The sequence below is a fragment of the Podarcis muralis genome, chromosome 5 (assembly GCF_964188315.1).
Source record: "Podarcis muralis chromosome 5, rPodMur119.hap1.1, whole genome shotgun sequence".
Classification (NCBI taxonomy): Eukaryota; Metazoa; Chordata; class Lepidosauria; order Squamata; family Lacertidae; genus Podarcis; species Podarcis muralis.
The window spans coordinates 25,642,139-25,656,005 of NC_135659.1; the positions used below are offsets into that span (position 1 = coordinate 25,642,139).

General features: G+C 42.7%; 1 protein-coding gene across 1 annotated transcript in view; it reads right to left on the reverse strand.

The window, feature by feature from the left end:
- SLC30A7 (solute carrier family 30 member 7) overlaps positions 1-13,867 on the reverse strand; it is a 33,810-nt gene that overhangs the window by 14,451 nt on the left and 5,492 nt on the right. Inside the window, exons 4-8 of the mRNA XM_077928431.1 lie at positions 12,784-12,871; positions 11,080-11,206; positions 9,163-9,324; positions 6,085-6,135; positions 4,584-4,719 (exon numbers count right to left, since the gene is read on the reverse strand). Coding sequence (XP_077784557.1) covers positions 4,584-4,719; positions 6,085-6,135; positions 9,163-9,324; positions 11,080-11,206; positions 12,784-12,871 — 564 coding nt within the window. The remainder of the gene's footprint in view (positions 1-4,583; positions 4,720-6,084; positions 6,136-9,162; positions 9,325-11,079; positions 11,207-12,783; positions 12,872-13,867) is intronic.

Sequence of the window (13,867 nt, forward strand, 5' to 3'; positions counted from 1 at the left end):
CACACATAGAAAGCAGCAACGTTCAGACACAAGTAGGAGAATATTTCCGTCCCCCATGATACTCCAGTGTTGACTGGAGTGTCACCATAATCCAGCCTAGACTTCAAAGGGAAGCTCTGCTGTAGAATTGCTGGAGTAGGACTTACTAGACTGGATAGCTTAGTTGGTTAAGGAAAGATGTGTGGATCCAGAATTGGCCTCCACATTCACTGTTAAGATCCTCTTCTTGGAAGACCATCTTACTCGGCTACAAGTAATTGCAGAAGAAGAAGACGAAGACGAAGACGAAGACGAAGAAGAAGAAGAAGAAGAAGGAGGAGAAGAAGAAGCTGATAATGCCAAAATTGCAAGTTTGATCCTGCATATTCCTGCATTGCAGCAAGTTGGACTAGATGATCACAGGGTCCCTTCCAATTCTACGATTCGAATAAACTTCTAATAGTAAATTCAATTCTATTTTATTCAGACTTAACTGGGTCTGTGGACTTCTTTCTTACTAAAAGTATTACAATTAGCAGATGAGGGGGGGTACTATTTTCATAGTACAGTGGTACCTCGGGTTACAAACGCTTTGGGTTACAAACACTTTGGGTTACAAACTCCGCTAACCTGGAAGTAGTACCTCAGGTTGAGAACTTTGCCCCAGGATGAGAACGGTTTCGGGTTAAGAACAGACCTCCAGAACGAATTAAGTTTGTAACCCGAGGTACCACTGTACCTGCAACTGTCCGTGTGTCACTGTCTATTATTATCTCACGGCCTTTTGGCCCAAGACTTGACATTTTTCTCTCTGGATACTTGCCGATTGGAGATAACTTTTCATGGATATAATGAAGTGGGCTCTAGCCCATACAAAGTGTGTTCTAGGCCCCTGTAATTTGAGAATTGTTTTCATTTTATAACAGTAATATCGGAGTGGGACATGCCATTAGCCTTAGAATACCAAAGACATTGTTTAAAGAACCGCACATCAATTGAGATGCTTCCGCATACGTACAACCATAATACAGATATTGCCCGCTTGTTGCGCAAAAAGGCCATGTTGCCTCATTTTCATGTTGCATGACACAAATCTGGCCTAGAACCAAGGCAATGACACTGCACTATCATAAAACCAGAACTTGGGGCTGATAGCTGGTGCTGATATCTTTTAAAAGAGCCACAGAAACGTAATTCACAAGTCAACAGAAATAAGTCCAAATTTGCTGCCATCAGCTTTAGACCCCCCAAGTTTCAAAATGTAAAGAGCTGGGGAACACAATAAATCAATGAAAGCCAACGCTGTCAATGGGATTCAGATTTAACGCCAAGAACTTAAGGTGAACATTGGGGCTGGGTTATTTTGCAGCGGTGCCTCTGATTCAGAAATTGCTTCCAGGAGGCAGAAGTGGTGTTGTCCTGCAGCCAAACTTCACCCTTCTCCTCCACCTCCTATCCATACACCCTTTCCCCAGCAGCTGGCTGCTTGGACTCTCTTGCGCTACCAAGAAATCATCTGTGCAGCACGCTCATCTCCCAGAAATTCTCACTTCCAGATCAGAGAGAAACAAAATATTACACAAACTCAATTTAGATGCTAAGGGTGTATAAGCTTGAGCTGCAACTCTGCTTTTCTTCATTACCCTTGTGGAGTATTAAGGATTATTCCTAACTAAATACAAGTAGAGGTAAGAAGGCAAAAGAACCCACATAGAGAAAATACACATTTTGTGCATCTCAAGTTATCAGTTTCCATCTTTTAGCAAACATGTAGTTTTCATACTGAAAACTATGTATTTCATGTGCAAAAGATTCCCTTTCCCACTTAGAAATGTCTACAGACAACAGTTTTTGTATGGTACGGCAATGAATAAAAAATTAAAAACAAGTTCTTGAGCCTGATCTTCAAAAGCTAAATAATCAGTACAGTCTTCATTTGACAGAATGGAAGACAATTTTGTTCATAACCTCAAACAAGTCCATGCCCAGTTTTCATTTGAAAGAAAGGGTACTAGCTCAAGTATTCTACAATCCACTAGCCCCACCTTTTTGAAATCTCTTCAAAAACACACCATAATGCTGGTCTCCAAAGGTAGAAGATGTCCCTATTCCATGCCTCCCCAGCAGGAACACTGACAAAATTTGTGGGAGAAAGCAAAACCTTCCAAAAAGGCTTAAAGTAAATTTAACATGCTAAGCCTTCATCGCTGACTCAGCCCACAAATGCAGATATAAGATGGGTAAATCAGGGAAACCACACATCTAAGACAACCGCATATATATATATTGGATATATGGTATCCAATGGATACCAGCAAAACAGGGTTACGAAGCTAATCCAAAAAGAAACACCCCCCAAAAACCAAGACACAGAAGAAAACAATGGCATGGCCCTCCTTCCTTATATCAAGGGCACTACAGATAAAATTAGCAAAATCCTCCATAAACACAATATCAAAACAGCCTTTTGCGCCAACCAAAAAATAGCCAATATCCTCAGAAACCCCAAGGATAAAATCCAGTTGGAAAACCAAGGGGTCTATGAAATACCCTGCAAAGTCTGCCCAGCCACGTACATTGGACAAACAAACAGACGAATAAATGCACGTATCGCAGAACACAAGAATGCCGTCAAAAAAGAAGAAAAAACTTCCTCTCTCTTCCAACACATGAAAGAAACAGGACACGAAATTAATTTTGCAGATTCCAAATTGCTCTCTAACATGGAACATCACCACAAGAGAATAATCATGGAAGCCATCGAGATAGAGAAACACCCTCACAACATGAACAAGCGTGACGACACATCCCGCTTGCCAGACATCTGGAAATTAGCCCTCCCCACAAAAACTGACACCAGATCCAGAGGCACACAGAACGCCATCACCAATCAACCACACCAGACCCAAACCCAGACCCTCTCCACAGATAAATTACAGACACCATCCAGTAGCCAAACCATGGTGGCACCTCCGGATGCTGCACCCCCCTGCAATCCCTACACAGATCTGGCTGGCACAGGCCACAAAACCACAGCTCGCCCCTATACACGAAGCCAAGCCAGAGCACAACTAAATGTAGTACACCCATCTTCTCAGAAAAACTCTTCACAAAGTTCAAGAGGTCAAGACACAAAGGCTTTAGCAACTAATCCACACCTAATGACCCACCTAAGTGGTACTCAGGATATCACTCAAGAAATCACTCAAGATATCCCTCAAGCAATTAAGGAACAAAAGAAGAAAAGGCACACTAGCCTGGGAACTTCCTCTCTGCCCAGAACATTGGAGGCTATACACCATACCTCCTCTACAGTATTTATAGGAACTCAAACACTGAGATCCTGCTCTGTTCCAGTAACAAGAAGCCGAAAGCACCAGCCTGAAGATGACGAGTGAGACCTCGTCGAAACGTCGCCTAGACACCCCAACTTTTACACGGGAAGATACCCGAGGACACCAAAACCTGCATATATATATATATATATATATATATATATATATATATATATATATAATTGTTTGCTCCCCTTCTCGCATCATGTAGGAGCTTAGTTTTAGTGGGAGCACCCATCAATCTATACACCTCAAAAGTGAAGTACAAATTGTATGACTCAGGCCTACACATATTGGGCTCTATACACAAAGGCCAAAGTTCTCGTCTAAAGAAGTCATTGAAAGCTCCCTCTACTACCACCTTAAGACAGGAACATTGCAGACAACAGCTTAGACCCGGGACTGCCAACCTATTTTGGTTCATGGGCAGGTCTGCGAACCGGAGAAACTGCCGCGATCATCAAGCACAAATTGCAACCTTTTCCATTGGGCCCAACAGAATGTTTCATTCAATTCTAATTCCAGCAGGGGGAGAAAACCCCGTGGTTGCTTTGGAAACCCTCTTGCGGGCTTATCTGTGCCCGTGGGCACCACACTGGCAACCGCTGGTTTAGACTCCTATTCTCACTCCGAAAGCTTTAAAAAAAATTGTTCCTAACGTGCAACTTAATGAAGAGTTCTGCGTGACTGAAAAGTCTGAATGCCTTGTCAGCTTCTATTTAGAACCGTTTCTGAAAGCTACGTTACACAGTGGAACACTTCCCCGGTTCAGAAATCCATTGCTGCGTGGGGTACTTTTTCAATAAGCTTGAGACATTCCACCACAAAAGGCAGCAAGAAGCCTCAGAAGACAACGATGGATATTGAGCAGCTTTTTATGAGAAGCTTGGCAGCTGAGTTTGGGTGAAGACTACACGGCGTGCCAGCCGGCAGGACTCCACTGAATTTGAGGCCATTCTTGTCCATTTAGTAGTACAGTACATTGCTTATATAAACAACACACAACGGAAAGATGCTTCACAATGGGGGTCAGAAAGGCCATTTTGCAAGCCTAAAATACGCAGAAATTACATGCGCAAGCAAGATTGGCTGCCGACAGGAGAAAGTTTTAGGTGTGAAAATAAATGGCTACGCGATGGGGGAAAGGGGGAGAGGAACAAGTAAGCGATAAAAAGAACAGATGCTGCAATTATAGCAATTGACAATCAAGGCTGCAATATTTGCTTTAATTCCAAACCCTAGAAAATGACCACCCATCCCATAACTTACCTTACTCCTATAAGCATAGCTATCAGCATCGAACAGATAGGATCAGCTATCATTAAGCCATAGTTCTGCATCAGTAACGCAGATATGATTACACCAACACTTCCAAGTGTGTCAGCAACAATATGTAAAAATACACCTACAAACAAACATACGTTAAGATCAGAAAGCATATTAATGTATTTTTTTTTAAACGTAAATTTCAGTAGGCCTTCAAATAAGTGGCACAGCCGACGATGGATAGCAGACAAACAGTTCCTGTGTAAATATTTACTTTGATACTCATAAAAATACAGGAGATGCTTATTATCACATTACATTTGCAGGAGAAATCTGTTACAGCAAATCTCAATTCCATTCTGCAAAGGTGGTGTCAAAAGCTGTGAGCCACAAGTGGAATCCATACTGGGGCTTTTCCCAGTTTCTAGAAGATGCAGTGCAGGCTATTTTCACATCACTCAGACAACACAAACAGTCCAAGAAGTGGTACCCATGCCAAAGATACTATGGAAACAGCTCCTTCATATGATCAGGAACATTTTTACAAGAGGAGTTGCCATTTATTTACATTATTTGTGGGTCACCCTCTAACATAAGTCACCTGGGTGACTCACACGATGAAAAAAAAACCCTGTAATAAAATAGGTTCATTTCTAAAACAAAAACAAAAAACTGTAATAAAATAATACATAACACTAAAATAAATTTTCACTTCTTTGCCAGAAGGAAGTTTTGCAAAAAAACACACACCAAAAAAACGCGTTGTGATCCCTTCTGCATTTCAACTACTGAAAATACTTTTCGTGTGCCAGCAACAAATTCTTTTTCCAAATACACTACTTAAGTTCGTATATAAATATAGGCAAGTTACACAAATCTGAACAAATGTCAAGCCACTCCATTTCAATGATATGTAGCACCTGTCCCAAAACTAAGCCTAGGGATCCCTCTGCTGGTAGCCGAGGGCATAATCTCCCATGAAGGATGGAGCAGTTCTAACAGGACTTGAAAAGCTTATCTGAATTGCATTTGTACTTCATTTTTTAAAAAGCAGCTGCTATCTTTAACCGCTTCTGTCTGTCTGATTTTGGGGGCACATGGATGGAGCTGGAGGGAGCAGAGGGAATCAACAAAGCTTTCATTTCTCCACATTTTGCTAACAGCTCCCTACACCGGATTAAAGCACATTCCATCAGTGCAAAGTGATGCAACTCACAACAACTGCTCCTTCCTGTTTCCTTCTGAACACAATAGGACATAGGCTAAGTGAATTCTCGAGTATGATGTAGAAAAATAGGGGTGGTTGGCTTTTGCTGCCCAACTCCCCAAGGGGCTGAGTCCCCTAAGTCCAGGATCGGTCAGAAAAGAAATGTGTTTCCTCATTGTTAGTGAATTTCAACATAAAACTTTTATATATATAGTTTTGTTTCTTCCAGATTTGCACCATGCCATTATTGCTTCATTTCCACCGACTCTGTTTTAGCACACTCTGTTGATAACTTACCTTCTAAAATCTGTTTGCTGGATCCCGCAGCCAATTCAATGGGATGATTATCTGTAAAACAGCAGGAAGATAAAATGCATTTATCCTCTCAATGTTATGCGAGTTTCTGTTCAGCACTGAAGTTCTCTTTCTGGGATCGTATTATTTGCAGCAACTGCTTACACAGCATCACCTTCTTAATCAAATGGAACTGGAATTTTTTTTTTTAATTAAAATAAAAACTGAACCTAGAATGTTTTTTTAAGGGAAAGTATAGAGGGAGGATGGAAATCAATGAATTCTCCAAAATCCAAACTTTCCAAGTGATTTCATGTTAGGTTCTGTTTTGAGGTGACAGGAGAAGAGAAAGATGGAAGAAGCAAATTAACAACGCAGGCACAAGCCATAGAAAGCTCTGTTGTCTGCCAACTTGGGACGTAATGTCACGATTTCCAAACAATGGGTCGTATCTAAGTGCAGATTACTATTAGGCTGAGAATCCAGAAGCAAGTCAAACACGGCCAGAACGTGTAAAGTTTAAGGCCTTAAAAACAAACACTTAGAAATCAGACATGAATTATCTCATATTACAGGAGTCCAAATTATTCTGCAGCTAAGCCACTGACGTTTTAATTACCTGTTCAAAAAAATATAAAAATGGGAGGCTGAATACTAGACAATAATTACTCAACATCTACACAGCATGATTTTTTTAAAAAAAGATCCTTTTCAACAACCTTCCTAAACTGTCAAAAATGCAATCAACAATTCTGTTATTAGCCTACGCTTCCATCAAGCTCAAGGCAACATACACGGTTGTGTTGCTGTCCCCACTCCAACACATTTTATCCTCACCGCCAACCTATGAAGAAGGCGAGGGTGAGAGAGGTCTACTGGCCCATGATCACCCCCTGAAAGTTGGCAAGAAAGTGACTCTGAGTCACTGTCCCCCTTCACCTTCAGTGCAGTTAATGAAAATGTTGCCATGAGCCTTAAAACAGAACTGATGCCAGTCCCCATTTAATCTGGATTTGAATCAGTGTTTGTTTGTTCTTTTCAAATGATAGCAAGCAGTTTCAGATACAGATTTGCAAGGATCCATTTGAATAAAAGAAGATTTCTTCTGCGTGTAAGTATACACTTGTGTGCTGTTTATTATTAAAGGTAAAGTAAAGGTAAAGGTACCCCTGCCCGTACGGGCCAGTCTTGCCAGACTCTAGGGTTGTGCGCTCATCTCACTCTATATGCCGGGAGCCAGCGCTGTCCGCAGACACTTCCGGGTCACGTGGCCAGCGTGACAAGCTGCATCTGGTGAGCCAGAGCTGCACACGGAAACGCCGTTTACCTTCCCGCTAGTAAGCGGTCCCTATTTATCTACTTGCACCCGGGGGTGCTTTCGAACTGCTAGGCTGGCAGGCGCTGGGACCGAGCGACGGGAGCACACCCCGCTGCGGGGATTCGAACCGCCGACCTTTCCATCGGCAAGTCCTAGGCACTGAGGCTTTTACCCACAGCGCCACCCGCGTCCCTGCTGTTTATTATTACTATTTATTAATTTGTTAGTCACTTTATTTTGCCCAGAGCAGCCCAAAATGACTTAAAACCAAACAGACAGACAGACAATAAAAACCCTACATATATACATTAAAACCAAGAGGGAAAAGAAATACATTAAAAACACCCCATACCACAGATAATTAAAGGCCAAAGGCCTGGTTACAGAGGAAAGTTTTTGCCCGATGCCTAAAGATATATATATAATGATGGCTCCAGGTGAGTTTCCCCTGGGAGATCATTGTGTGCTATTAAGAGCACACCTACGCACCTCTGAGTGGCATACACATGTATTGTATTAAATAACATCAAAATTTAAATAAATACATACATATGGCACATAGTTTCTATTCACAGCAATTTCCCTTGGGAGCACACACAGCAAGAAACATAATCATGTGCACATATCACAAGCAACATGGGATACTTACAATCCCTTACATATAAAGTCTGCAGAAAATGTGTTAAATGGTCAGAAGGCAACATTCAACTGTTTCCATATGTTGTACCTTGGTTTTTGAACAGCTTAGTTCTCAAAGGTTTTGGCTCCCGAATGCCACAAACTCGGAATTGAGTGTTCCAGTTTGTGAACTATTTTTGGAAGCTGAACGTCCGCCGGGTCAAATCTGTGTCCAGGGCAGCTGTTTACCAGCTCCATCTGGTACACAAGCTGAGACCCTATCTGCTTGCGGACTGCCTCGCCAGAGTGGTGCATGCTCTGGTTATCTCCTGCTTGGACTACTGCAATGCGCTCTACGTGGGGCTACCTTTGAAGGTGACTCGGAAACTACAACTAATCCAGAACGTGGCAGCTAGACTGGTGACTGGGAGCGGCCGCCGAGACCATATAACATCGGTCTTGAAAGACCTACATTGGCTCCCAGTACGTTTCCGAGCACAATTCAAAGTGTTGGTGCTGACCTTTAAAGACCTAAACGGCCTCGGTCCAGTATATCTGAAGGAGCGTCTCCACCCCCATCGTTCTACCCGGACACTGAGGTCCAGCACCGAGGGCCTTCTGGTGGTTCCCTCACTGCAAGAAGCCAAGTTACATGGAACCAGGCAGAGGGCCTTCTCGGTAGTGGCACCCGCCCTGTGGAACGCCCTCCCACCAGATGTCAAAGATAACAACAACTACCAGACTTTTAGAAGACATCTGAAGGCAGCCCTGCTTAGGGAAGCTTTTAATGTTTGATGTATTACAGTATTTTAATATTTTTTTGGGAGCCGCCCAGAGTGGCTGGGGAGGCCCAGCCAGATGGGCGGGGTATAAAGAATAAATTATTATTATATTCTTATTCTTATTCTGTGGCTTCCTACTGCAGCCAATCAGAAGCCACACTTTGGTTTCCGAAGGTTTTGGAAGTCGAAGGGACTTCCGGAACGGATTCCATTGGATTTCCAAGGTACGACTGTACAATCAATGTTATCTTCCTGCCCAGAAAAGTCAAGAATCTTGCAGCGCATCCATGCAAGGGTTCCACAATGAAGATGACACAACATGTGCGTGTGTATCTGTGAGTCTGCTAGGTCATATACACTTACCATGGCAGTAATCTTGACTCTGCGAATCCCCATGTCCATGGCTGTGGTCATGAGAATGCCCATGCCCATGTCCATGCTTGGAATCATGGCTGTGCCCGTGTCCTCCATGACTGTGCCCATGGCTTAGAGCTCCGTTAAACAGGGAATGGCTATGTTCATGCCCTGCAAAAAGAAATTTGTTGGAGTGACTTAGAACGCTTCTGTGTATTGTCACAACTAATACTAACTTCTCAGGGTTGCCCCTGTAAAGTCATTCCTGTGTGATGAGGAAGGGGCAGCCTTCTTAGGTTTAACAAATGTCCTTGTAGGTAGCTGCAATTTTAAGTCTGAAAACAATGAAGCAATAATAGCTTCTTTCGATTGTTCAATAAACAAGACGGAAATGGCCAAACACGTTTCGGTACTTGAGGCAGAAAATCTGTATGGCCGCCAATCCCCATTGTTAAAACAGAAAACTTGTTGCTCCAAAATGTTTAAATTAACTTATAAAATAGCTTTACGGTAAAAAAAAGTATTATATCTCTTCTCAGTTGATGCATGTATGAATCACAGAAGAGGTATTGTCATTTTTTAATTTTTCGTCCCAGGAGGGGATACCTCTAAGGTGGCACATACGATAAGGACTTATATTTCAGACAATTAATTGATCAAAACTATTGTGATCAACTAAAAATGTGCCCTTGCTAAATCTAGCCAATCGACTAAGGCCCAGTTTCAGACGCAATTATCATAGAGCATAGGCCAATAAACCAATTCAGACAACAAAGGGAACTGTGGTTTAAAAAGCTAGGATAGATGCACTAAAGCCAGGATTGCAAGGGCTCATAAGCACACAGCTCTATCTTAGGCTGATAAACCATGGCTTGGAGAGTCATGCCTGAACCTGCCCAAACATAGCTCTATTTTACACTAGTTCAGAACAAAGCCATAGCTAAAGTTCATATTTCTACACAATAGTAGTTTCATCACAAGCTATCGCCTATTTAAGCACTACAGTTCCCCCATGCATGATATTTCCAATCATTTGCATATTTCCAGATAGCAGCTTATATGCTCCTTGCTAAATTTAAAGCAATACTATGTGCCGCATATTAAAAATTCATTTCACATATTAAGTATAGACGGCAGTGAAAACCAGTGAGTTGTAGTAGCATACTATATAGGACTTAATGAATTGGCCAATAAAAACAACAAAGCACGTTCTGATTCTTAAAATGTCATTTTAAGACATTTTTTACAGCGGTGTTTTGCTGGTGCTAAGGAGGCAAGGCCTTCTAGTGGCTCTCTAAGCTATGGAACAACTCTCTCTTTCTCCTGAAAAATCCAGTGGACATCAAAGGTATTCCAAGGCTTTTACGATGCTGGTGAAGGGTGACCAGTGGTTGCTGATATTGCAGCATGAGAGGCACAACACAGCTGTATAATGAGTGTACAAGACATCTCACTGGAACTTTGCTGTACGACAGAACGCAGTACTGAGCCATCTAGTGAAACTGGAGACAAAATGATGGATTAAAGGCCGCTCCAGATTGGTGTTTTGTTGAAAGTGCATTCTGCAGCATGTCACTGTTGAAATAATAGTGCGCTGGTGGTAGATTTATACTGGACCGTCCACAAATCATTGCATTACTATAGGGCAGCAAAAATGGGACATCCCAACCTCCCTGCACCCCCAAAAAACTAACCTCAGAACATTTGAGGTATAAAAAGTTACAGGATTTAAGGAGGACGTTCTAGTACATCCACTGAGTAGAAATTTAAAAGTATGTTCAACCCAAAGCTTTTTCAGGCACAAGCAAAATTGAAAGTGGGGTCGTGTCTGACTGCCCCAATAACATCATGAGCACAAATCATCATGAATGCGTAATAAAAGGGATGCTTGGAGAGGCCTGTAAGATTATTGTTTGAGCATCTTACCAGAACCATGAGAGTGGCCGTGTCCTCCGTGTTGGAACACAAAAATTCCTATCAGGTTTACAAGGAAGCCGAGTATAGAAACTGGAAGAAGTCTTTCATGATGCACGTCAGGAGGTTCAAGGGCTCTCTGCAACAGGGAAGCAGAAGGTTTGAGTGCAAGTCATTTATAACATCCACTTATAAAACATTCTCAGGGTATCCTACATATCAGTGCTCTGTGAAGCATCGTCTGCATCCACACAGGAGAGCCTGCTGAATCAGGCCAGCGTCCTGTCCTCACAGTGACCAACCAGATCCCTGTGGGAAACCCACAAACAGGATCCAAGCACAAGAGGATTCTCCAGTGGTTTCCAGCAACTGGTATTGCGGACGCAGAGAATAGCCATCACAGCTAGATCCCTTCCACCAAAGAGCACTCAGTCAAGTTGAACCATGGCTTGTTTTAATCCCCCAGGGATGCTGCACACATTACAAAAAACCCAGAGCCTGGTTTCTCAGGTGAACTCTAGCCATGGTTTGTTTCCAACCAACTACAGTGGTACCTCGCAAGACGAATGCCTCACAAGACAAAAAACTCGCTAGACGAAAGGGTTTTTTGTTTTTTGAGCTGCTTCGCAAGACGATTTTCCCTATGGGCTTGCTTTGCAAGACGGAAACGTCTTGCAAGTTTGTTTCCTTTTTCTTAACACCGTTAATACAGTTGCGACTTGACTTCGAGGAGCAACTCATAGAACGCGGTGTGGTAGCCTTTTTTGAGGTTTTTGAAGACTTTGGTGATTTTTGAAGCTTTTCCAAAACTTTCCAGACACTGTGCTTCGCAAGACGAAAAAAATCGCAAGACGACAAAACTCGCGGAACGAATTAATTTCGTCTTGCGAGGCACCACTGTACAAGCACTAAACCAGAAACAAGTCAAGAGCAAGTCTTGGCTTACTCCTGGCCGTATTTACCGTATTTTTTGCTCTATAAGACTCACTTTTTCCCTCCTAAAAAGTAAGGGGAAATGTGTGTGCGTCTTATGGAGCGAATGCAGGCTACACAGCTATCGCAGAAGCCAGAACAGCAAGAGGGATTGCTGCTTTCACTGCACAGCGATCCCTCTTGCTGTTCTGGCTTCCGAGATTCAGAATATATTTTTTTCTTGTTTTCCTCCTCCAAAAACTAGGTGCCTCTTGTGGTCTGGTGCCTCTTATAGAGCGAAAAATACGGTACCTAGTTTGTTTGGGGGGAAAAGACTGAAGAATCAAGTCAGCAGATGAAGCCGCCATGAATGTTTAGTATGGATACAAGCTGCTTGGAATATCTCGCTTGTGCTACGTCGCTCCTAATTCTTTCTGGGGATTGCACCACTATTTTGTCTTTCTGAGAGTAGAAGTGTTGGCTGCCCATAGCCTAGTCCTCTGATATGGAAGAATGCTGTGGTTTGTGCCTGCTATTTAATGATAATGGGGCTAAAACTGGGCTGTCTCAAATCTTGTGAAAAGATGGTTTGGGGATAAATTTCCTGCATTTGGAGGCACTATTGCACATATTTCTTTGCTCTGGCAGCACTGGTGCTATTGACTTTAATGTCACTAGATGCAGGCTCACAGTGTCATGCGAACCAGGTCTCTGGCACCAACTTCCAAGTAAATAACCACAGGACTGCACTGCACAAATCAGTTTATTTATCAGGAAGGATTTATAGCCATCTTCATAACATACCTCGACACCTTCAGAGAAAATGAAGAAGGCTGTGAAGATCAGAAACAGACCGTTGACAAAGCCAGCTAGTACCTCTGCTCGAACATACCTAGAAAGATTTTTACAAAGATCTTAGTAGCACTCTGCATCAGCCCAAATTCCACAACTATTGAATCTTAGGTTTTTTCCCCATAGTTGAAATACCCAGTAACAAATGGTGGCCGAATAATCTGAATAAAGTGATATTTTTAAAAAGAATAACTTCAAGAATTGAAGCTAGCGCCGTGTACTATTTGCTCCTAGAATGCAAATAAGGTATACAGACTCCATACCAGAACTGTATCATCACAAAAGCCCCTACAATAAGTTTTCAAAAATGAGAAGCACTGACGCACTGGATGAGAAACAGAGCCTTGAACACTGCTTTCAAACCAGCTGGCACCGTTTACTGAGTGAGAAGATCCAAAAGCGCTGCTGCTCACCTGATCTGCAGGCACAACTCTCACCAGGTAGTGGAAGAATTGCTCCAGAGTGGGTGCAGTCCCCCATTTCCTGCAGCAAGGCAACGTTCAGCTTCCTTCTTGCCAGCAAGCACCACTTTGCATGAACCCACACAGAAAGCAGCCCTTAGCCAGGTCAAAAGCAGCACACCAGGCCCTGCTTCTCATTTGGCAGATGTTGCTCCCGGCAGCGTATGAAAGTTCATTTTTTGCTTTCTTACGGAGGCCAAAACCAGATATGCCATGTGTTTGCTAAAAATGTATTTGCCAGTTTAACTTGAACGTGTGTCAACTTTATCGTAAGATTGAGAGCATGGGGGATAGCAGTAAAGCCAACTTACCTCCTCATGCTCTGCTGTCTGAAGAGTTGCCTTTTCCCCCACCCCCCAAATCAGCTCACTTTCATTATCAGAGCTGAGTTAGGAGGAGGAAATTAAACTAGTGGGGGGCACCGTTGGGGTGGGTTTTGCTGTAGGCCTCTGCATGCTTGACTGAGCAATAGAAGTGGACCCCACATGAACATTACAGTGGTACCTCGGGTTACATACGCTTCAGGTTACATACGCTTCAGGTTACATACGCTTCAGGTTACAGACTCCGCTAAC